The 24,335-nt window shown below is 50.3% G+C and overlaps 5 protein-coding genes across 5 annotated transcripts; 2 read left to right on the top strand and 3 right to left on the bottom strand.

Annotated features, from left to right (window-relative positions):
• Positions 1-607: 607 nt before the first annotated feature.
• Positions 608-977, bottom strand: N7457_005186 (uncharacterized protein; the record flags this gene model as incomplete). Its single annotated transcript, XM_057176231.1, is given in 2 exon segments — positions 608-752; positions 772-977. 2 exon segments carry the CDS (start codon positions 975-977, stop codon positions 608-610), a joined length of 351 nt encoding a protein of 116 aa, XP_057030533.1.
• A 1,055-nt stretch (positions 978-2,032) lies between these two features.
• N7457_005185 (uncharacterized protein) lies at positions 2,033-6,093 on the top strand (the record flags this gene model as incomplete). Its single annotated transcript, XM_057176230.1, has 4 exons — positions 2,033-2,160; positions 2,229-2,449; positions 2,503-2,631; positions 2,687-6,093. 4 exons carry the CDS (start codon positions 2,033-2,035, stop codon positions 6,091-6,093), a joined length of 3,885 nt encoding a protein of 1,294 aa, XP_057030532.1.
• Positions 6,094-9,200: 3,107 nt separating this feature from the next.
• Positions 9,201-10,486, bottom strand: N7457_005184 (uncharacterized protein; the record flags this gene model as incomplete). Its single annotated transcript, XM_057176229.1, has 3 exons — positions 9,201-10,005; positions 10,064-10,345; positions 10,395-10,486. 3 exons carry the CDS (start codon positions 10,484-10,486, stop codon positions 9,201-9,203), a joined length of 1,179 nt encoding a protein of 392 aa, XP_057030531.1.
• A 2,757-nt stretch (positions 10,487-13,243) lies between these two features.
• Positions 13,244-18,342, top strand: N7457_005183 (SNF2-related protein; the record flags this gene model as incomplete). Its single annotated transcript, XM_057176228.1, has 5 exons — positions 13,244-13,527; positions 13,578-14,153; positions 14,213-14,965; positions 15,431-15,658; positions 15,720-18,342. The coding sequence occupies 5 exons, from the start codon at positions 13,244-13,246 to the stop codon at positions 18,340-18,342; spliced, it is 4,464 nt and encodes a 1,487-aa protein (XP_057030530.1).
• A 413-nt stretch (positions 18,343-18,755) lies between these two features.
• Positions 18,756-24,143, bottom strand: N7457_005182 (uncharacterized protein; the record flags this gene model as incomplete). The annotated part of the gene is made up of 1 exon (XM_057176227.1): positions 18,756-24,143. The coding sequence occupies one exon, from the start codon at positions 24,141-24,143 to the stop codon at positions 18,756-18,758; it is 5,388 nt and encodes a 1,795-aa protein (XP_057030529.1).
• Positions 24,144-24,335: the final 192 nt, after the last annotated feature.

Raw genomic sequence — 24,335 nt, 5'->3', positions numbered from 1 at the left:
CCGGGCAATCTCGTTTATGCGCCGGGTGCATTAGCGCATTAGGCGAGCAGGGATGACTGGGGGAATATCTGATAGAATGTTTCTCAAAGATCCCTGTCTGTCTCTTGGCGAATTAATTTATGCTACCAGAATGCCCAGCCTTGTCCTCTCTCGGATATCCCTGCACTAGGCTATATGAGATATCCACAGGTATGACTACATATTCCCTGTCGGAAGAGAACGGTACAAAAGTACGATTTACGAGATCTACAACATAGATCGATAGCTCGATGATCTTATAAGAAAATTGTATTCGCTGGGAAGGTTGAGCTGCCCAACATGCAGTGTAATCCCCAGTATGATAGTATGATATCCCATCCTCATTCACCCTTAACTCCGGCCAATTCCATCGCTCCTAATCTGTACAACAAAACGCTAAGATCGTATGGTTATAGATCCAATACTCTTCCAAGACGTCAACTTCGACCGGTAAAGCACCTGCATCAAATTCGTCTCCCATGAATCCCTCGCAAATGGTCCCACATATTGTCTTTCCGGTTGAACATTCTGCCGCACTCGGGACAATCGAATGAGCGCGGGGCAACATGCTGCGTTTCTAGATGACGCATCATTGCCCCTTTGCTGGAGAACAGGCCGGAATAGCTGCAGTCTTGCCACTTGCAGCGGAAAGAACGTTGCCTGCCCCATAGATCAAAGCGTCGCTGTCAGTAAGGTTTACGAGGCCCAGGCTCAAAACAGCCCCGGAGAGTGGTCTGAATGAACAAGACTTACATCGGTTTTTGTTTGCGGATACTACGATAGTAAGATTGTGTTTTGGCATGGAACAATAGATCACCGTTGACATTTGGCCGAGAGATCTCACTGAGGGGGTAATCGGAGGAAGAGACGGTCCAGTCAGTAGCCCTAGGCCCTGAGTCGACATCGTCCCTAGGGGAGCGTTGAGCAGTGCCATTGCTCTCGGGCAAAAAATGGTGCATGGTCTTCCTATTTAGGCCATAGGGGTCAAAGGAAGACGGGGAAGGGGACATCCCGCATCTAAGATGAAGTAGGGCGGGAGAACGTTGCGTGTGATCGTTTGGGGAGGAAGTATATGGTTCTGCGACCGAGTAGACTGAGGGTGTGTGCGTAGGAGAACCTCGAGGCCAGTGATCGATGTTCCAGCCGGGGCGACTGGAAGGACTTGGATAGTCTAATAAAAGATTGGGAGATGACCGAGCCATCGGGAGTTGTATATCACCACTGGCACAACAGCGACAATAAGATAACGATCAGTAGCAGGGATGTTCAAGCTGCTGAAGATAGAGATGATTGATCGGGTGTATCTCTGTGCGCTACCAGATATAAGTCGGATGCGTTGTACTTTTATATAGGGATTTGATCCATTTCAACGTAGCAGGCTTCGCGTTCAAGGTATGCGCATGTACGAAGCATGTAGACGGAATGGAAGGATGTCAAGCAGCTATGTGAGAACGTCAGCCCCTCTGGAAGAAAATGTTTCAATCCAACAATAGGAGAAAGAGAAAAATGACACTAGAATGGTACTTTGGACACTGTAATATGCAATTCTCATGGGATCCATCACACCGGTCATTCGTGTTCTACTTGAGCGGTTGATTTATTGACCTGCGCAGGTCACCCGTGGATCTGATGTGTCAAGCATATCTGCCAATCAAAGGCCTCGTTTTGATGATCTCATCTCTTCGCACGAGCTGAGAAGGCAGCCCGGAAATGGGGATGGCAGAGGCGTAGGAGGTGCCGCATGAATGAGCCCAAGTGGAGAGACGAAAGTGACCTCCACGAATCACAGCACGTGGACGCAGCCTCGCAGTTGGGGTCCAAGCGCCGGATTTCTTATCCGTCATCGATGTTCTATGTTGACCAGAGTATGTACTCTCACGGTGGTATGAATGTGGTCGTTGCTCGGTGCTGGGTATAAGAGGGACCATGTGACACATCCCTGATAGATGACTTTCTTCCCCAACCCCTCACTCCCATATTTCCCGTTGATTCTTCTCCACGTTGATTCTTCGCGATGTCGACAGCGCCTTACTCGGAATGGGAACCCTACAAGGCCACGATCGAGCGGATATACATCCATGAGGGGAAGACGCAAAGAGAGCTGGGCCGGATCATGACAACAGCTCACGGATTTCGAAAAACGTATCGTGATTCTCTTCTTTTGCCCTGTGGGCCGGGGATGAACAGCCAGATCACTAACAACCGTATAGAAAAGCCCAGTACGAAAAAGCGTTCGAGCGATGGGGCTTCAAGAAGTACAAAATGACATCCGAGAAGTGGAAGTTCATCAAACATCGCATGGAGAAGAGAAAGAGAGAGAATGGCAAGGAAAGTGAGGTGTATATCAATGGAGTCCGCTGTCCACCAAGAAAGGTCCGGTATGAGATTGGACGACACGCCTTTGAATCCACCATGGAGAAGTTTACTTCAGGTAAGAAAGCACTTGGTCATTCTGAGCAAGACCGCATATCTGATATCGCCCAGTTCCTTCCCCCAAAACTCCGGAAGGAGTGATAGTCTGTTCTCCCGAACCGACGACATGGCAACCACGATGGCCTTCAAATCTTCCCTGGTTTTATTTCTCCCGAATCGCTCTTTCCCAGACTTTGCAGGGTGAGAAAGACCGCAGAGTCATTCCCAGACTCATCATCTCACTGACATATCCCAGGAAACTTGCTGTCTGAACACCCGTCAAATTCCCTTGCTCTTCAAAGCGCTGGATCAGTGAAAACACAGCTGAGAGATGAGATGACCCATGTCCTGGGCAATTTGCTGGCCCAGAAGAGGGCCAGATCCCTCGAGAAGATATTGAATGCTACTATGCCCGAAGAATACGATAACCAGCACCAAGTGGTATCTGAGAAGATCCACTGCAACAGCGAGTTACACCTGCAGGAGTTCGTGCAGATTGCCATGTTTCTTTTGTCCAACAATCAATTTCCCGGACATTACGGAAACTCTTCCTTCTATCACGTTGAGCATGAATACAAAAAAGGCGAAGTCATGATGAATATCCTACGCCTTTTTGGAGGTCTGAACATCTCAAACATGAGGCGTTTAGTATCCCTGAAGGGAGCAACGGCCGAAGCAATTTCCGAAAAGTTGTTTGAATGTGCCCTCAGAACTTCGGATCTTGAAGTCATTCAAACCATGCTGGAAGCTGGGATGAGTCCAGATTCACCCATCACAACTGCTCAAGGGACAAGCCTCAGCCCGTTGGTCCACGCAGCCAGGCTGACAAACACGAGAATTTCTTGTGAGATGACTCGCTTGCTCTTGAAACATAAGGCAGATCTCAACCACAGAGAGGCTGGAAAATCAGCACTTGGTTTGGCCATCAATTTTGGAAATGAGGAGCTGCTCAAGTTGCTTCTCTCCAATGGCGTTCAACTCCCACCAAGGCCACTGCGCTTTTTTCATCAATGGGTCTCTCCGACTAGGATCATTCAAGTCCTTCTAGATGCTGGTCTCGACATTGAAGAAAGACCTGCTCGGAACACACACGGCACGTTACTTGGTTACGCTGTCAAGAAGGGATATGCGGACTTAGCAACCCTACTACTTTCACGAGGTGCAGACGTCGATACATTACACCCGATACAATTCAATCAAAGTCTTTATTCCAAAGCAGAGCAAAGTCCTGATCTGAAAAGGCCAAAAGTTACTCGGTCAAGATCTCATCGCAACTATGAAACAACGGCGTTAGGATTTGCGGCGTGCAGAGGGGATGTTCCAATGATGCAGAGACTTCTTGCAGCAAATGCGACTGTCAATAGAACAGACATTGATTCAAGCAACTATATACCACCGCTCGTGTTGGCCGTGAACGAAAGAAAACCAGAGGCCACTGCCCTTTTACTGAAAAAAGGAGCCAATCTCCATGCTGCGGATGAATTCAGAGCGTCACATGAGACGACACACAAGACACTCTTCGAGCGAGCTTTAGATGCAAACGACCTTCAAATGTGTAAGATACTACTGGCTGGCGGAGCCAAGGCAGAAGAGCAGTCTATGCAGAATTATTGCTCTTCTCAACTGTGGGACCACGCTGAGCAGCGTGATACCGCAGCAGTAGCACAGCTCTTGAGATTTGGAGCCCGACCAAATGATTTGAGAGAGGGTCTTCCTAACAGTGCACTGGGATTGGCTATCATGCAAGGCAACTGGACGATGATATCTCTACTGCAACGCGGCGGCGCTACAGGAGTAGGACATATGATTCCATTCATTGCCAGCGTGGAGACTGCAGTCTTTCTGCAGCAGGTCAGCCTATTGGCGCCACTTCTTGCGGCCAATGGACGAATGATACTCATTGCTGCAATTATCGCGGAGAACCAGGCTTTGATCAATCTTCTTCTGAGCCACAGGGCGGACCAACAGGGTCCGACGTTTGAAATTGCACCCAGCAAGCCAGAGACAAATATCAGAACTCCACTAGAAGCAGCAATGTGCTGTGGCAACCTAAAGCTAGCACAATACATCATAAGTCGCGGGGGCAAGATCAGGGAAGCGGATATTAATGCAATTATGTGGAGAGCACGAACAACCCAAGATGAGTACATTGTGCCGACTTTCATCGACATGTTCGGGCCATTTACCCTCTCTTGTCCAACTGTAATTGCGGCGGCTATTTGCGCCAACGACGAAGCCCTCATTCATCTTTTATTGAGGAATGGAATTGATCCACGTGGTACACCAGAAATGATGATCAAGAGTCGCGGTCGGAATATTTTGAAACCCAAGTCATTGCTCTTTCCACACACATACGAGATACTGGGCTGGTGGAATCCATCCTCTTCGAAGCGAATATGCTACCCCCTTGATTCCGTACTCGAATGGGCAGTGATGCAGGGCAACCAATCAATTCTACAAGCTCTTTTGGGAGCAACAACATGGACAAGGGAAGAGAAGGGACGGGCATTGTCGCTCAGCTTACACTTTTGGGAAAGACGATTTTTCCGAGATTTGCTGGATGCCGATGCAGACATACATCAAGATTTCTTGCTCATTGACAAAATCCTCAATCGGCCTTCAGAACCTGTGCGTCTCGCATTGATGGAGCACGATGTTTCTCTACTGCGTACTTTGCTCGGCGTCGATCCCATCATTGACCACATCAAGTGGCATAAATATATGCAATACGCCATCCAACACGGAAGCATTGAACAAATCAAGATCCTCTTGAGAGCCGAGCCCGCTCCCAAAAGCATCACAGAAACCTTTAACGGAGACTCGATCTTACAGACCGCGGCGAAAGCCGGGAGAATTGAAATTGTGCATTTGCTTCTGGAAGCAGGAGCTGATGTCAACGAGATCCAAAAGCAATCAAGGGATATATCTGTGCCCGGCAAGACAGCGTTGCAAATTGCCGGTGAAGCGGGAAACATAGAACTCATGAAGATTCTTCTGAGGGCAGGTGCGAACATTCAAACCACATCAATGATCATAGCTCCAAAGTCTACTCTGTGGCATGCAGTGCAAGCAGAGGATTTAGAGGTTGTGGACATTGTCTTGAAAGCAGGGGCAGATGTCAACGAGCCCCCTGTTGGGTATGGCGGCATGACACCGCTGCAGTGCGCCGCCAAGCAAGGAAACATGGAACTTGTGGACTTGCTGCTACAAGCTGGCGCAAACGTGAATCAGGACCCGGCGGCTCGCGGTGGTGCGACGGCGTTGCAGTTCGCTGCAATCCAAGGCTACATAGGAATTGCACGCAAGCTACTCGATGCAGGTGCTAGCGTCCAAGCCAACAAATCTCAGAGGTATGGTCGAACGGCTTTAGAGGGTGCTGCTGAACATGGCCGATTGGATATGTTGCAACTTCTGTTGAATGAGGGGGTTCTGATTGAGGGACCTGGCCGGATAGAGTATATTAGAGCTATCAAACTGGCGCAGAACAATGCGCACCATGCCGTTGCCAGGTTTCTGAGATCATTTTCTGATTGGACTGAGTCGGATTCTGTGTGCTACGAGGAACAGTTGTTTGACCAGTATGAGGAACACATGTTGGTTAAGGTAGGCAAAATGGTTAAGACGGGGTTTCAGGGTGGAATTACAAAAGAAGTGATATGTTGAGTGTTTGTCATGCTAGAAGCCCTAGTAGGTGTGTCATCTTTGTATAATGCAAGTTAGTTTCCTCTCCCAGCCATCTCACTTCGCTTACAAACATATTTCAAATACAAATGCCCAGAATCTCAAACTAACATAAGAGTTTCCACGTACTCCGTACATCATATCCCGGTGCCGCGGAGATGAGTTGACAACGTCCTTGCGAATATGTTGGAGCACTGGATATGGTGGAATCTAGACCCAAACCAAGTCAATAGCGTACCAGAGTGTGCTTATAAAGAGCCCGACAGGATGGGACTGCGAGTAGTTTGGGACTGAGGCGTCGAGACTAAGCTTCAATAGTTGGAGCGTGTTCAGCTGCCTGTTTGGTAGAATTACGCGATCGATATACGTATACTCCGTACATGTATCCTCTATAATGAGACAGCCTCAGGCTTCAGGCTACCAAGACTGACTTTCCTCGGCAGGATACTTTTTTCCTGAGTCATGTACCCGTTACTATGGATCCATGGGTATATACTCCGTACCTTATGTAGGTAGGTTACAGGCACATCAGGTACTTTCTGACTCCTGGCCCCGAATGCAACATCTACTTCCGGGGTTACCGCTTACACCCTTCCAGTCTCCAACCTCGAAACCTAGAAGGCGCCACCGGGGAGCCCGGGAATGCAATCTCCCAGACAGGGGTAGCTGCATTCGAACCAAAGAGCTTTCTCGAATGTCTTATCCTAAAACGCAGCAAATGAAATGTCGTCCCCGAGGTCCTAAACTCCTAGCTGTGTCCTAGTGCTCATCTCCCTCGTGGCGACCGTAAAAGCCCACGCTACGCCACCATGTCCAAATCTCATATGACTCGGATGTTCGTTACCGACGCTGCAGGACATAATGGATGCATCCAATTCACCGATGCACGTCCATACAGCTTCCATATTCCCGAATAATGGCGGCGATCCCAAATCAATCGGTAGCAAGACTTGTCACTAGTCTGTGCTCTTTACGCTAGATGTATATATCTACGTTCTTCTGCTGTATACTCCGTATCTGAAGCTGACGCAAGATAGGCTTCCCGTACGGAGTGTGGAGTATACGTTGTACAACCCTCGTATTCGGGACGGCATTCCGTAAGCAGACCAGTCTCCCGGTCTTCCCAGAGTGGGCCAGGAACAGACATGCACGAGCACCGGTGCGATCGGAGAGGTGTTTTCTCGGATGTGTCGGTGGGGGCGAGGATCGTCGCTCCTCGGCCGAAGCGAGATAGCAATAAATTGGGAAATTTATATGATATCGTAAGGTATGTCACGGAGTACTCTGTGAAATGTACTCCGTATGGGATGAGAGGAAAGGGAGAAGGGAAGAGAACAGAAACGAGCCCGGTTATCAGGTAGCGATGTACGGAGTACTCCATAGCGCCTAATATTAAGCAGACCGGACTTGGGAGAGTTCACTGCCAGAGATCCACTTGCAATTGTTCGATTCCATTTTGGCCTCTCCGAGTAATTTGCGCAGTTCGGTCCTTCAGCACATGTCAAAAAAAACGAAGCGAATCTTATTTCCCGAAGGGGGACTATCGACCGAGGCTCAATAATCAGAATGAAATATACTCTGTACTCCGTACACGTGGCTCGAATTCTGGAAGGATCAGATAGTTAGATACGCACAGTCAGGCTAAGTGGGCAAAAAAGGAATTGTAAATTGATTGGGAATTGAGGATTTGGGTCGAAAACTCAGTTTAAGTGCCCTTGCGCGGCTTATCTGAGTAAAAGAGATTAAATTTCCATTCAAATGAGATCTCTTCCTCAAAGGAAATACGTACGGAGGACGGAGTAATCCGTACGGAAGTATCGATGTTATATAACAGAATTGTTCTAGGCCTCATATCATTCCATAAACATGGAAGTAAAATCAGGAAAATTCACCGCCAGTCCCCTATTTTCCCGTCAGCTTTCTCCGCGTCGATCCCGCGAGGATCCTGGGTTCGGCTGGTCCTGGTTCCCCCTCAAGCCCAGAGGGAGCGTGTCCATGGTACCGTCGCCAAATGTCGGCTAGGGATCCATGGACGCACAGGTGGGTACATGGGTCGAGGCTTGGACCAGGGTTTCCGGGTTGAGGGGCCGATCAGCGAAAGGGGGGACCTTGGTACCTACTCCGTACCTGGAACTTTGAATTTCTATTTTTCCGATTTATCCTATTCTTCCGGATCTCACGTTCTAAGGGAATACCCACATCATACATGATGTTATACATGTACGGAGTACCTATGTGTGCGCTGGATCTAAGGTTGTTACAGGGTACTATATAGTCATATGCAGGTCACGATGGTGGATGCTATGAACCATAATATCAACTGCCGACGATTCCACTAGCATCAACCGCTCACATATTGCATATGCAGCCCTAAGTGCTACCGTTTAGTCGCTAGAAACCCGGGTATTCTGAACCGAGTGACAGGGGTGTAGGACAGGGGTACAAAGGACCGGTGCTTAACAGATTGCGTTAACTTTCTAGAAGACGGTTGTCGCCCCCAACACCAAATTGATTTCTGCACCGATTCTGCAACCCCTCCATTTGCAGGGATGTTAGGATGATCCGATAACCCGAGCTCGCGTGTTTAACGCCCTAAGTCAATCTTTTCCTTTTATGGAATATTTTTGTCCGATAGCGATAAGATCAGCAGGGTTATGACGCAAGAAGCCGGGAGATCGGCGTGTGGTGAAGCGTCTGTTGGCTTTGAAGAGCGCTTAAGTCTCTGATCGTGGGGGTTTTGGATACAGATAATTAAGGAAAAGACGCATTTTTGGGCTGGCGGTGGAGAAGATGTATGAAACAACAATCTGGTTTCTATTATATAGTCATTTGGGGCGTTTTTTTTCACAAACCCCTTGTCTAAATTTCCTCAAGTCCCTCGGTGGGGTGTAAACAATTCCGATGGCCCAAAAGAGATAAAAGGAAAAAAATAAGACCAAAAACGCGGTCTCGAAGTAAGTATATACAGAAGTGAAATGGATATAGGACGGGGTATCATCCTCGGGGACTTCGTCGATTCGTGAAAAAAAAGGAGAAAAGGAAAAAAAAAGAGGAAAGAAGGTATGAACGAGAGTTGGTCGGAAAGCCGATTAGACTTCTTCTCGGGCGCGGGTAACGTGCGAAGAATTCGTGTTGTAATCGTCTGGCCGTGCGTCATGCTGTACAGTCACGGTGATATCCTGCCGAATGCGCAAGGCGCGAGCGGAGCCATCATCACTGCTCGAATTGCGCTCATCGCTGGGTGAGATGCTGATATCTGAAGCAGATGCCTTTTGCGGAGTGATGGTAGCCGTGGGTTGGAATTCCTGCATCGTAAAGTCTGCGGAGTGAAGATGGCTCGATGGGCCGTAGGGAGGCAGATTGGATCCTCCCTTGCTTGTCCAGGCGTTGGACTTGTAGCGGTCAGTGCCGCCGCGCTTGGAACCTCCGCTCCAGCTTCTGAGGACGGGGAAGACGTCGCGGAGCAGAGACCAGACTAGTGGTAGGTTGGTGACCAAGATGGCGACAGTGGCTTCGCGGAAGTACCAGTTCATGTAGACGTATGAGATTAGAGACTCGACGAGACAGTAGACTTTGTTGAGAACGGCGGCGACGATGACGAAGATTCCCATGCCGAAGAGAATCATCAGGATAAGCTTTTGCTTCAGTGGGACGCGGACTTGCATCAGCATCGGGATGGCGATGAGGAGCATGAATACGTCGGCGGAAATAGAGATGCAGCCTTGCACGATTTCATAGTACTGGTAAGACGAGCATTGGGGGTTGTCCGTTGGGACGGCCCAGTAATCTGTTAATGGGCGACATATTAAAAAGAGTGATAGTTCGGTTGCGACAAAGCCGAGTCCGACGTAGATAGAGACATAGTTGATCCAGCGTTTCTGTTTCAATCCTTCCCTGTCATTGATGTTAGTGCAAAGACCAGGCCAACGCTTTGTGTTGAGGGGCAACATACGTGATGCGAGCATAGATTACTAGCATGCATGCTTTCAGGCTCCAGACGCAGAGAATGAATGAATGTTCTGACACAAAGACCCACTTGCTACCGCGCACTCGTTCGTCAGAGGTCTCATCCGTGAGGTTTGCTATATCCTCCGCGGTCATCAAGTTTGACCCTCCACCGGAGGCGACTTGATTTAAAGAGACGCATAATATTGTGTACCAGACGGTTGCGAAGAGCATGAGATAGTCATCGACTTGGAGATTGCCAATGCCTAGACGTCGGACACGAGCGAAGCTATCCAAGATAGTTAGTAGATGTTCGCATATTCGGATATTCCACCCACAATCGCAAGGCAGCGCTTAGTACGCCGACGGCATATAAAGCCCATGTTTCACGGGCGAAATTTTCGGCGAAGCCGCCTCCTAAACCAGACATTGGTTTTGTCCTAAATGACGATTAGCAAGAGAGGGGTTTTTTTCGAGGGAAAAAAAGGCGTAACGCTCACATTTTGTAGCCGGATGGAGTGATCGGTATAAGGTTTCCGGGTGCATATGCCAATGATCGAATGCGCCAATGTGAGGTACTAGGTACCTAGGTACATGGGCGTGGTGAGATGCACCTGAGGATAAACTTCGAAGGCTTATCCCTGGTATTGTAGCCTGTAGGTGCATATGCAGGCTGCAGGACGGTGGGGCTGCAGGATTGGAGAGTTCCTTGGTTGGGATTATTTTGGGAAATTGATCTGGTTGTTTTTCTTATGTATAATGGAGTACGGAGTACATACTGCGTACCTGACAGTCATTCCAACCGATGTACGGAGTAGTGGTCCACCTGTCCCTTGTCGATGAACGCCTCCCCCTCTTCCGAGGTCCATTCTCGACTATTAATTTCTATACATTCGCCTGACGGAGTATTCCCAACATCACCGGGGAACGATCAGAGTTCTAACGTATACCGAGCCGTGCTCTAGAAGAAACCTAGAATTACCTACCTACTCGACTAGGAAAGAGGATATCCGGTAAAGGCATAAATTGACATAGCCACCTCGGCCGACTCTTGAGCCCAATCAGATAAAGCATACCATCCTCAAGCGACGATAGTCATGGCACTTTCTATCTGGGCAAGAGAGACCCACAGTGGAAGGAGCTGAGAGATCAGCCAATATTGGAGTCTACTCCGTACAGGCCAATTAATTCCATATACATACACGGAGTATGGAGTAGTTGTACTCCGTACAGAATAATGTCCAGATCGGGTGCCTGTCATTTGCCGAACCAGAGATAGCGCCACCTAACCTCGGAATTTAGTCTTCCTCATCCGTGGGTCGTTTCCGAAGTTACTTTCAAAACTGGATCAACGGCCAGATCAGGCATCCCAGTTTGCCACTAGCCACAAGCGTCGGAGTTGAGGGGGGACACATGAGACACTAGTTGGCCCGAGTGGCAGTGAGGGATTTGAAAAGTGGGACACGGGGGGATCTTTACTCGGTATGGAGGGCTCCGTAATCATGATGGGGTAGGGACTCTTAAGTGAGGGGCTCTACACGTATACTTGCATGAACTGAATCCAAGTTGGGATCGAACTCTCACGGGGCTTTTTTTGAATAACTTCGACTGTTGCTGCGATTTATATCGCGTGGTTGATGAGGAGATCGGAATAGTTGAATTGGGATTGGCGGCATGCACCTACTACTAGCTGCATAATTCTCTGGCGCTAAACTGAGTCATGATGAGGACTTATTAGTTTCTTCACAATTTAATTTTTTCCCCCTCACCATTAATTACTCCCCGTTTGGCTCCTTAATAAGGCATACTTTATTTTATTCGACGCTATTGTCGCAATTAATTAATCTCGAGGCAAAGTATTAAGATGGACCTCGTAATCGCAAGCACTGTCCACTAGATCTAGGACTAAAATCGGAATCGCCTCCTCTGCTTATCCACCCTCAGCTGGATGATGCGCGCACAGAACGTTCTGGTTTCAGGCCAAGAGATCCGGCGCCTGGATTGTTTCTGATTGTTTCCAATTGATACAATCTCCATTGGGTGGTTTGAGGTTGAGGTTGTGGCCTTTATCTCATGTGGATATAGAGGCTGATCTAGAGGGCCGCCTCCAAGCCCTATACACGCTGAACAATATACGGAGGATGTCCCGGCCGCGCTAAATTACGAGACATAGATTGTTGTGTCCACATCGAATGTTAGTTGGTATTACTTTCATTCCATGAATAGGAAGGTGCTACGCCCGATGGTGCCACCTACATCTCCGGGCCACTCAGGATTTCATAGATTCGCCGTTAGCCCACGCTCTTACTTTTAGTTGACTAATTATGCTTGCGTATGAGGTTTGTCATCTCTTTGGGCTCTGTCTCGCCTGTATATTCTAGACTGTGCGGAGAACTCCGTACGCCGGTGTACGTTGTATATTATGTGCACTGTAAACTCAGGGGCGCAAGTCCAGGTCTTCATCACATAGTGTTGGAAGCATGTGGATAGGGTTTTAGGCAATTATCGGAGAGTTCAACCAACGGCGTGCATCATACACCATGTATCTGCATAACAGGCGATGGATACTCCGTACTCCATCGAGTATCCAACAGCTCGTGCACGATATTCCAAAAACGCAAAGCACAACTACCCCAGGTCCATCTCCCGAGACGGGAAAAGGTAAGCCGTACCTGGGTAGAGATGAAGTTAAAGTCAGCCGGACCAACAGAGGGAAAATTCTTTCTGTTATAGCTCCCCTTCTGGGAAAAGCGTCCTGCAGGCTGGACAGCCTCCGCGTTGTGAGTGGAGTTTCCGTTGGAGTACAATGTACAACGGGTCTCCTTGCCTCCGACTGTAACCAATGGGAGCTCCGGAATGCCTCCACTTCCGAGTTAGTTAGCCACCGGATGATGCTCGTCAAGTCTGATGATTGGCTGGAGATTGACTTTAGGGGCGGGGATCGTCGGGATGAATTCATGGATTCCCAGGTCGTCCAACGAGCCGACTCTCCATCGGCTCTGCCGTGAGAGAGCATATTATACGGAGAACGCCCGTGGTGCTCCTTTTTCTCGTCCCTTTGTGTTTCTCCTCGCACCTTGCCATATCATCCTTCATACCATTTCAGGGGAAAAGGAGCACTCCGGAGTCTCCGTTTATTGTCCGGAATAAAGAGGATTCGTTTGTGGAGGAAATTAATCTCACCAATATGTCCAGTACCATGTCTGGGAGTGAGACAGGGGATTACCCTGAGAAGGGCGCCCCTTGTGCTCCTGAGAGGGAAGTTACACCGTCGCCGGATCATGCCTTCGATGGCCCAGTGGAGGGAGGGTTGGTCAATGCCTCGGGCCATCGTCAGGAACTCGAACGAAACTTCAGCCTCATCAGTATCTGCGCTGTGGCTGTAACGACTGGAAACACATGGATTGCCCAAGGAGGTAGTGTCGTGATTGCTTTGAGTAACGGCGGTCTTGCCGGAGCTCTCTATGAATTGTATGGCTCTTCCCCATCTATGTATAAGCTCGATCTAACTCATCGTCTAGTATCGCTGTGTCCTTTTGTTACTGGCTAGTCGCCGCATCGATTGCCGAACTGGCATCGGGCATGCCTTCAGCTAGTGGTGTTTACCACTGGGCAACTATCACGGCGGGAAAGAAGTACGGTCGCGTGTGTGGATTCTTTGCCGGATGGTGGAATTGTCTGGCGTGGGTTCTCGGTGCCGCGTCAATGTCCCTGATCATGGGCCAGCAGACCGTGGCTATGTATGCCCTGATGCACCCTGACTTTGTGCCCTCGCAATGGAACACATTCCTCAGCTTCATCCTTTGCACCTGGGTTACATGCTCCATTGTGCTCTTCATGAATCGCTGGCTGCCTTACATTGGCAATCTTGGCATGTTCTTTATTCTCGCCGGTGTGTTCATCACCATCATCGTGTGTGCCGTGATGCCTCATGTGAACGGAACTGGATATGCGACGAACAAGCTCGTGTGGGAAACTTGGGAAAACGGCACCGGCTATAAACAGGAAGGGTTTGTCTTTGTGGCTGGTATGCTTAATGGTGCCTACAGTGTGGGCACCCCTGATTGCTCAACCCACTTGGCTGAGGAGATCCCAAAGTCAGTATTCTTCCTTCCTCATTTCCTTCAACAACAATACTGACTTAATCAAATCACAGGCCCAGCCGAAATGTCCCCAAGGCTGTGCTTGCCCAGATGGGTGTCGGTTTCATCACTGGCTTCTTGTATATGATTGCCATCTTCTATGCCATTAATGACCTCGATGCGGTGCGAAACACGGGCCTTTTGCCCCTGGCTGAGATCTACCGCCAAGCTACTGGTAGCAACAGTGGCGCTCTGGGTCTTCTAGTTGTCGCTTTCCTGCCCACCTTTATTACTGCTTCTGGCTGCTACATCACCGCGGGCCGTACCCTCTGGACCATCTCTCGTGATGGCGCCACTCCCTTCTCAGGGTGGCTCGGACGCATCAACTCGAGGTTCCAGAACCCCTTCAACGCCACCTTGGCCTGCTGTGGTTTTATCACCGTCTTGGCCTGTATCTATCTCGGCTCAAGCACCGCCTTCAATGCCTTTGTGGGATGTTTCGTGCAGTTGTCCAGTTTGTCGTACTTCATGGCCATCTTCCCTCACATTTTGACTCGCCGTTCGTCCTTTGTGCCTGGATTCTTCCACATGAACAACAAGGTTGGCTATGTCGTCAACTCTCTGTCCTGTGTCTACATCATCGCCTTCGCCATCATTTTCTGCTTCCCCTATGCTCTGCCTACCGATGCTGCGTCGATGAACTATGCCAGTTTGATGACCGGTGGCTTCACAATCTTCATTACCATTTGGTGGTTCATCCACCAGGGTTCCTACGAAGGTCCCAAGCATGTTCCCTTGACCGACAAGGACTTGGCCGATGATGCTCGGTAAATCTGTGTTGGTGTAAGATATTGGGATGATGATTTCACATACTCCATTTTGCTTGGCATGACTGTTTCTTCATTGATGATCTTTTCATGACTGTCAGATGCCCCTTTCCACGTTATATATACACCCTTTTGTACTTGTCTATTGTGTTGGGCTTTTTGCCAACTCTTTATATACCTCCTCGTTAAAAGCATAATTCCACCACCCCTGTCGCTACCATGTCACTTCAAATCCATACACTTGCTGTAAGAATTACGTACCTTCTGCTTAGAATAATGTCAAATCTATCAGTCTGATTCTTGATCTAATCCTGTGGTGCAGTTGGAGGCGATCTATTAACAAAGCACGTGACTACGCGTCCCGCGCCTCCGTCGCGTCCTCATCCCAACGCAATCTTACCAAGAAAGGAAAAAATAGACCAGCATAGCCATGGTCTTCAAGCCCTTCAAGTCCCCTTTAATTAGGACTCCCGCTCCATCTTCTGAGAACTTCGATGAGCCGATCCGCCCTACCAAAAAGCCCCGTCTCGAAGACGAACCAGTGCTCGACGATGCACAATCAGCATCAGCAATAACCAGTCGAAAGCCACTTCTACAGGTCAACAATCGAGGATTGGACAGTACAACACATTTATCACCAAGCGAGGGGGTCAAAGACGATACATCGGATGAAAAATATTTCAATGTTCTGTGGTACGGCCCATATAAACCACCGCAGTGGGAACAAGTGAATCGGATTAGCTGACCCAAGCAGGCGCAAACCAACCGCCAAAAAGCACAAAACATGGGACGGAGATGGTATCCTCTCATTTAGTGGAGGATTCGTATATCTACGAGATGTTGCCGGGAAGGAGATGGGACGGAAGATGCACGAATCTGACCTCGAGCCAGGAACTATGCTGTCTATCTCCGGCAAAGAGGTCGAAATAGACTCGGAGATATCTCGCAAGGAATATTTCTCTGGTAGAAAGTTCTTGGGGGAGTCGAAGCCAACACCTACATCTACACCGGAGACGGTATCCACGCCAAAGAAAGCAGCTCTTCCTGCCCGCAAAAAGGGCGAGATACGCAAGCCCACGGCTGCTGAGCGGACGGAGTCTCTCAAGCGCTCGCTGGCTCTGGTGACCAACCCCAATGCGAACCCCGGGAACGCGCCGGCGACATTTACGGCTTATAAAAAGCCGTTGCTTGTGAATACGGTTACTCCCAAGGTTGCGGGCAAAGTCATTCCGCGCCATGATCCCAAGGCGGCTGGCGCGTTGGTTATGCCGCGGCCGAAGTCCGTGCCGAAGGGCAAGCAGATCGTTGATGTTGTTGTTGATCCTATTCTGTCCAAGAACTTGCGGCCGCATCAGCGCGAGGGTGTCCAGTTCTTGTATGAATGTGTCATGGGCATGCGGTCGTTCAATGGCGAAGGTGCCATTCTTGCTGATGATATGGGTTTGGGAAAGACCTTGCAGACTATTACGCTGCTTTGGACTCTACTCAAACAGAATCCCGTCTTCGAGGCCCCACCTGTTATCAAGAAGGCATTGATTGTGTGTCCTGTCACTCTCATCAATAATTGGCGGAAGGAGTTCCGCAAATGGCTCGGCAATGAACGTATTGGAGTTTTCGTTTTTGATGACAAGCGGAAGCGTCTCACTGATTTCACCAAGGGCCGGGCTTATAGCATTATGATTGTTGGATATGAGAAGCTCAGAACGGTCCAGGAAGCTTTGGCCAATAGCTCTGGGGTCGATATCATTATCGCAGATGAAGGACACAGACTCAAGACGCTGCAGAACAAGAGTGGCCAAGCGATTCAGTCGCTCAGTGCCACCAAGAGAGTCATTCTCTCCGGCACGCCAATTCAGAACGATCTCAAAGAGTTCTTTGCAGCCGTAGACCTTGTCAACCCAGGAATCCTAGGCAGTTTCAAGTCCTTCATTCGGGAATTTGAGACCCCAATCGTTCGAAGCAGACAGCCAGAAGCAACGAGGAAAGAAATCGAGAAAGGAGAGTCCCGAGGCGAGGAACTACGCGAACTCACTTCCAAATTCATGCTCCGCCGAACAGCAGATATCCTGGCCAAATACCTCCCCCCAAAGACCGAATATGTTCTCTTCTGCAAACCAACCCGCCCTCAAGCCAACATCTATAAAGCCGTCCTTGCCTCCCCGATCTTCCAATCCGCCATGGGCAACGCCGAAAGCGCGCTGCAGCTAATCACAATCCTCAAAAAGCTCAGCAACAGCCCTTCTCTCCTAACAGCCAAAAATAACGACAACTCTCCCAACGAAACCATGGCGTCTCTCATCGCCTCCATTCCCCAACCCCTGCACCGCCACCTATCCCCATCCTCCAGTGCAAAGATCCGCGTCCTCGACCAACTCCTCGATACAATGCGCAACAAGACAGACGAAAAGATCGTCCTCGTCTCAAACTATACCTCAACCCTCTCCCTTCTTGCCACCCTCCTCACCTCCCTAGGCCTTCCCTACCTCCGCCTGGACGGCAGCACCCCCGCCCAAAAACGACAAGGCTTAGTCGACGACTTCAACCGCCTCCCAGCAAGCTCGTGCTTCGCCTTCCTGCTATCCGCCAAAGCCGGCGGAACAGGCCTGAATCTCATCGGCGCAAGCCGTCTCATCCTCTTCGACGTAGACTGGAATCCAGCAACGGACATCCAAGCCATGGCCCGGATCCACCGCGACGGCCAGAAACGGCCGTGTCGCATCTACCGGGTCTTGCTGAAGGGCAGTCTTGAGGAGAAGATCTGGCAAAGACAGGTTACCAAGCTTAGTCTTGCAGACAGTGTCATGCAAGATAAGAGTAACGGCGGAGCTCAATTCTCTGCTGCGGAGCTGAGGGATCTATTCCGACTTGATGAGGAGCGGGCTTGTCAGACGCATGAACTGCTAGGATGTCAATGTGGAGGAAAGGGTGTTATCCCTGAATCTGATAATTCTGGTGCTGTGACGCCTGCTGTTGGATCTGAGGGTGAATTGTCCGATCCCCTTGACGAAGATTATGATTCGGATGAATCCCTGCCTCTGCCTCAGACTCTGCTTGTCAAGGCTTCTGAGGTCGATATGGAGAAACAGGAACAGTCTATTCGGGATGGTAGTCATCGTGCTAAGATGACTGGGAAGGGGAAGAAAGACACTGATGGCGAGGAAGATAACCCCAAAGATAAGATGCATCAGTCTTTGGCGCAGTACTCGCATATCGACCCGTCTCTGATTGCAGCTGATCCTGACACTGGGGCTGAGGCTGTTGATGAGGAGCTTGAGGCTGCTATTGATGATGATGTGCTTGTTTCGATGCTGAAGGATGAATGTAACTTGATTGGGTATGTGTTCAAGAAGACGAATGGGGCGGAAATTGGGAGCTAGAACCACTCTACTTTTTGATTTGGCGTGGTTGGATTGGTGTTTTACGTTACATGGTGTTCATTTACTTGCACTATACTACCTACATACATGACTAGAATGACATACATAATGGAACTTGCATGATTCAACCATAAAAACAGAGTTGAGTCTGTAAAAATAAAATATATGAGAGCCAATCTAGAAGGACATACTTCATTTATGAAGAGAGAGGATGAGAGACGGGAATATGAGCGACTGCAGTATTCAGTCAGGATATCATTCAAACAAAATATAAATATACAAAAGAAACGAGTCAATAAAGACCGACGATAATCAGGGTGAAAAGGAGAAAGGAAAGTACAAAACCCCTCCCATATCCATTCATTCACACATACACCAACTCCCAGACCAAAACCCACACAGCACATCACACATCAGTATCTGAGCTTGCCAACAAGCCCAAAGGTATAAGCCGCCTCAGCCTCGCTCTTCATTTGAATCATAAATATCTTTCCAGAACCAGTGGCAACACCGCCCTTCTGCGCAATGGATGCATCTTCGTTCTCCTCGCGGATGGAAACTGCAATGCCGGTGCGGGCAATGCGCTCAAAGGCGTTCTCGCCCAGACAGACGTCGAGAAGAACCTCACCGCGCGTCTTACCGCGGATGACGATGCGCTTCTCAGCCGCAAGGGCGCCGCGAGGAGAGGCAGCGCCTGATGAGGGCGGCGAAGCCCCGCTCGCGTTGTCGTTGTCACCATGCGGAGTGGTGCCGTCGCCGCGGCCACTGACGCCAGTGCCGGGACGAGACGGGTTCTTGGATGGGCCAGGCATGATAGTCAGGCGGGCGGCGCCCATGTCGCTCCACTTGGAGGCTGACTCGCGTGCGTACAGGCGGATCTTGGCGTTTGAAAGACCAATGCCGTCGGCGCCCTTGATTGCTGCGGCAATACGGCCTATGCCGGAGTTGGGGGATGGGTCATTGCCTGAATCCCCGGAACCGGAGTAGATGCTGCCTTCGCGGCCAGTGCGTGATTCGATGGTTGAGCGAGAGATGTTGAACATTTTGCTGCTGGTACCGAAGCGTTTGAGAGCGGAAAATGCGCTGCTCATGGTTCCTACGCTGCTTTCAGACCCTTCAGCCAGAGAGCGTGGGGAGCTGGATGCGCGATAGCTCTTCCTGCGGCGGGGCCAGCCGAAGAAGCCTCCGCTAGATTTCACGGCTGGCTCAAACGTAGAACTATGGCCGTTGAATGGACCGCGAGCATTTTGGAGGGCGATATAAGTGGGGTTGTTGATTCTTGATTGGTTGATTAGGCCATATAGGGCGTCGCATTCATCAGGGTTACGTGACCGGAACATAATGTTGTTGCTGGATGTGATCTGAGATCGCTCGGTGGGAGGAGAGCGAATGCTAATATCGATAGCCGTGCCACGGCGGATAGGAACCAGTGGCGTCAGTTCGAGAGAGATGAGGGGGTTTGATGAATTGGGATCGGAGTTGGCTTCGAGTTCAGAGCCCATCGCGAAGGCTTCGATCAGGCCAGGACTGACAACAATGCTACATTCGCCAGGAAGCAAAGTCTCCCAGCTGCCTTTGTTTGACCAGGCGAAAACGGAGGCAATGGCCTTTGAAGTCTTTGTGGGCTGCAGCGGTACAGCACGATATCCACTTTGTGATACTGAGTTTGAAGGCGACAGAGAGCTGGCGTCAGTGATTACGTCGGTTGCCCTTGGCTTGGGGGTATCATGTTCTTCGTCTTCGGAGGCCGAGTAGTAATCATCCTCTGAGTCGGACAAGTCGGCGGATCTTGAGTACTCAGACGATGAGTAGGAATAGTGACGCACTGTCGAAGCGTCGGAGTCGGTTTCTGAGTAATCCGAAGCCGTGGAGGGCTCATATTCATGCTTCAGGGGAGAAGAGCCACGTCGCTTGAGTCCACCACAGGTGGGTGTAAGCACTGGAGTTTGTGAGTGCTTGCCATTGGCAGGGCTAGGTGAGCGATGAGGCGGAGGAGGCGGAGGGCTATCGTCATCCTTTCGCCGTCTTCGGGACTTCTTTCTTCTAGATCTTGTCGGTGTCTCTGGAACTTCTTGCTTGGGCAAGCACTCAAGCGGGGGGTAATCTTCCTCATCTTCAGGACCGAAGCTTGTCGGGGTAGACAGGTGAGTTTGGCTGCTAGGAGTGCGGATTTTGGGAATCAGCGGTAGAGTGGCCGAGGGCACAGATGAAACTCTGGGAGATTCTGGCTCAGGCTCCTTGATAGGCGTTTTCTTCTGAGGTTGGGGAATCCTTGAGCGCGATTTCTCTTTCGGGGATGCTTTGCTTCCAGGGTCCCTGGATTCCTCGCCATAGAATCTACCTCCCGTAGGTGTACTTGGTGCCTGTGGAGAAGTAACTATAGGCGCGCTATGCTCGGATGCGTTGTCAGTTGCCACAGTTAGCTGAGAGGCAGCATCAGAAGCCGTGCTTTCTCCATAGCGAGAGAATCTCTTGGCCTTGGACCGCTTTAAGCCGGTGGGAGTCCTATCTCCGCTAGTTGGCGAACCCCAAGAAGTGGTAGAAGGAAGAAGCGGTAGATCAGGACGAGTGGGCTTTGCAGACAGCTCGGATCCTCCAGTGGTGTAATCAGTCTCCCGAGTAACAATCGAGGACAAAGAGCTCCTGGGATCGGTCAGAGTAGAGCCGATCGTGCTTGGCTCAGATAAAGGCTCCTTGGAGGTCAGCGACCGTCGCTTACCACCGGCCTTCTCTCCAATTGGTATGTCGACGTCACTTGGGTTTGGCCTAGGAGGAGAACCCTCAGCAGCGGGCTTACGAGCCCTGTTCTGCTTGGCTCGGCTGATGAAGCTTTGGCTTCGACAGATTGATGGCGGAATAGGGTCTGATCCGAGCAATGAGATCCACTCAGCTCCAACTTCTTCTTCGTCGATACGTAGTGAGATCAATTCTTGCCAGTACCGAGTTGGATCTCCGGGAGCGCTACGCAGCATGACCACGATCTCATGTTTGGATTCCCCCTTGCGGGCTGAAACACATCGAAGGTCCATGGGAGGGAAGAGAAGCCAACGATCAGAATGATCAATTTCACAAATTAGGAGATCGCCGCCAGGACCTTTGCTCGAGGGATTGTCTCGATACAAAAGCTCGGCTCGACAATCTACAAGTTGCCCACTTGAGTGGTACAAAGATAGATTGAAGAAATCCCGTGCGCGGACATGGCGACTCTGGTCGATACCGATCCCTCGGAGGACACCCAAGGTCATTGGATCTCTGGTGCGTGTTGGGTCGATGCTTGCAGCGCAATCGTCTTCCAGCCTCGCTCTTTCATCTCGGACTCGTTTGCGGGCATCGAGAACAAGACTTTGATAGGCGGCAGCGGTTTCTTCGGCCTTTGGAGACGGTTCCAGTAGATTTATACCCTTGAAACTCTTTGCCAAATATTTAAGACGGACTAATGGTCGCTTCAATAGATAGGCAACATCAACCTTTTCACCGTCGCTGTCGACGATGTCGCCATTTTCGTCTCGCTCCAAACCCTCATCCAGGCTTTTCGTATCAGCATCATCTGTAGCCTCGCCTTCTTCCAATGGGGCTAGGTTGACAATGACGTCCTTGAATCCAAGGCGCCAGGCCTTCAGGTACTCGCGGTAGACTCTTTGCGCCCCTTGTGCCCATGTAAGCAATGCATCTGCATCATCCTGGGGAATGCGCTTGTGCAAGGTCTTCAGACGCTCGATCGCTACTCCCATATTGACGATCGGCTTTGAGAAATTCAAGTCATCCTCAGGATCCAGAGACGGTCGAAACAGGCCTGCGGCGATGGCCGAATCAGAGCGGGAGAGCACGCAAGTCAGCAGAACTGGAATTACGCCTCCGACCAGTGTTTTCAACTCGCGCATGTATTTCGTCTCGTCGCCCGAAAGCTCGTGGAGCAGATCGTCAACTGTGGCGTGAGCAAGCCGACTTTTGTTGGTTCTGATGCTCCGGTTCGATCGGGTACTTCTGCGCGAAGCTGAGACGGATAGCACAGACATGAGGTCGCTGTGGTTGGTGAGCCGTCTTTTGAGCTGTGAGGAGACCACAGGTAATGAGTCCGGATCAAACTGGTCATCTTTCTCTGCCTCTTCTGCTTCTTCTGCTTCTTCAGCAAGTTGTGGTTCGCACCTTTCAGTCAAACCAGATTTCGGCGGAGGCTCAAGCATATCTGTAAGAGTAGTGCTCAAAGTTTCCGCAGAAGGTATCGTCGATAAACGCTGGTAACCAGTAGACGAGAATGGCTTCTTGCGGTTGAGTGGTGCAGATGCATTCTGTCCCGAGATCTCCAGCTCGCCGTCGGATAATGGCTGTAAATCAGACTCCGAGGGCGCGAGACTATCCTCGTAAGGCTTGCTTTGAATAGGTTTGTCTTCCTTGCTCTTGTTGGATGACTTGGGGATTCCATCTATGCTTGCCCGCTTCGACTCTTTGGCTACCTCGCCGTCTTGTGTCTTCGGTGGCTTGGGGATTCCATCTATACTTGCTCGCTTCGATTCTTTGGCTATCTCGCCATCTCGTGTTTTCGATGGCTTGGGGATTCCATCTATACTTGCTCGCTTCGATTCTTTGGCTACTTCGCCATCTCGTGGTTTCGATGGCTTGGGGGTTCCATCTATACTTGCTCGCTTCGATTCCTTGGCTACTTCGCCATCTTGTGTTTTCGATGGCTTGTGGGTGGGCTTGTCGGTGGAAGAAGAGGTCTCCTTTCCTTTAGAGTGCCGACTCACAGCGCTCTTTGGGCGAGACTCGGAGCTCTTTCGCCGCTCGCTGATTGTCGATGGTTCAGACTCAGTGCCAGGTATCTCTCCATCTGCCATTTTTTGCGATCGCCTTGCTCGGCCTGACTTCAAATCCAGAGGAGCTGGCATGTCACTCTTGGATTCGGTTTCATCGAGAAACGGGTCTGGAGTCTCAGAAAGCCACGCCTCGATTTTCGCTCCACGGCCCGTAGTTGGCGTAGGTGTCGGCCTCGGCGGTTCAGGTTCGGGTATTCCGAACATTTTTCGAGATTCATCAATCATGTGTGCGAATATCCCACCCTTCGGAGGCTTCGTTGGGCCGCGCTTGCGTCTCCGCGAAAGCTCCGAGAAGTCCGCCTCACTCGCTGCCCACGCATCCTCGGGCGGAGGCGAGCGCGTCTTCAATCTGTCCGGGAGCTCCGAGGGTTCGACGGATTTGGGATGATCCGTTTCATAGTCGCTCTCGTTGATGGTATCGATATGCTTTCGTGCACCGGCCGACTTCGTGTCTCGAATAGGACCTCTGGAGCCCGTCGCAGTACCCCGCTTTTTCTGGAATCGAGGCAGATCGCGAGTTTTCTCAAAGTCATCTTCACCGTCGTCGTGTCTGTTCCGTACAAGACTTGCCTGCCCCTCATTCACAGTGTATTCCGATATGCGCTTGGGTGTGGGCAGGTTGCGCGACGTAGATTGTGTCGAGGCTCGGTTCCGCGTTCGCTTCCAATGCTCGTCACTCACCACTCGTTTGCGGGGTGTGCTGTGACTGCGCTTCCTTGTCGTGACGGGGATGTCCTTGACGGTTTTCTCTGGCTTCTCCTTGGGTTTGACAGCCTTCGGCTCTGGCTTTGTATCATTTTCGTCATCGGCGTATGGGTCGTCGATTGTCACGACCCCGCCACCTTGTTGCTGCCATTTTCGCACTCTGGAGCGAACCGTGTTGGTGTCGTGCGCGCCCAGCGGTTCCCCAATGTCCAGTGGTTTCGGCGTGGGTTTTGCGGGTCCTCCACGATTGGAGGGACGTTGTGGCGTTGCAGGAGATGGCATCGGTACCTAAAACCGCGAATACATAGAGGCAAACATCAGAGGCCGGTTCGAGGTTTTGTTGCCAAAGCAGGTATCCAGGGAACACGGTTGACCTGGACGGGTTTTTACTTACCAAAACCCCCTAGGATCTATCGAGTTAATAGATTTCAAGCATTTGCTTTTTGGTGTGACGATCGCAAGAAAATCCTTCAA

The sequence above is a fragment of the Penicillium paradoxum genome (genome assembly GCF_028828445.1).
Source record: "Penicillium paradoxum strain IBT 22861 chromosome Unknown utg000005l_segment0_segment0, whole genome shotgun sequence".
NCBI lineage: Eukaryota > Fungi > Ascomycota > Eurotiomycetes > Eurotiales > Aspergillaceae > Penicillium > Penicillium paradoxum.
This window is presented reverse-complemented; position numbering and strand designations above follow the sequence as displayed.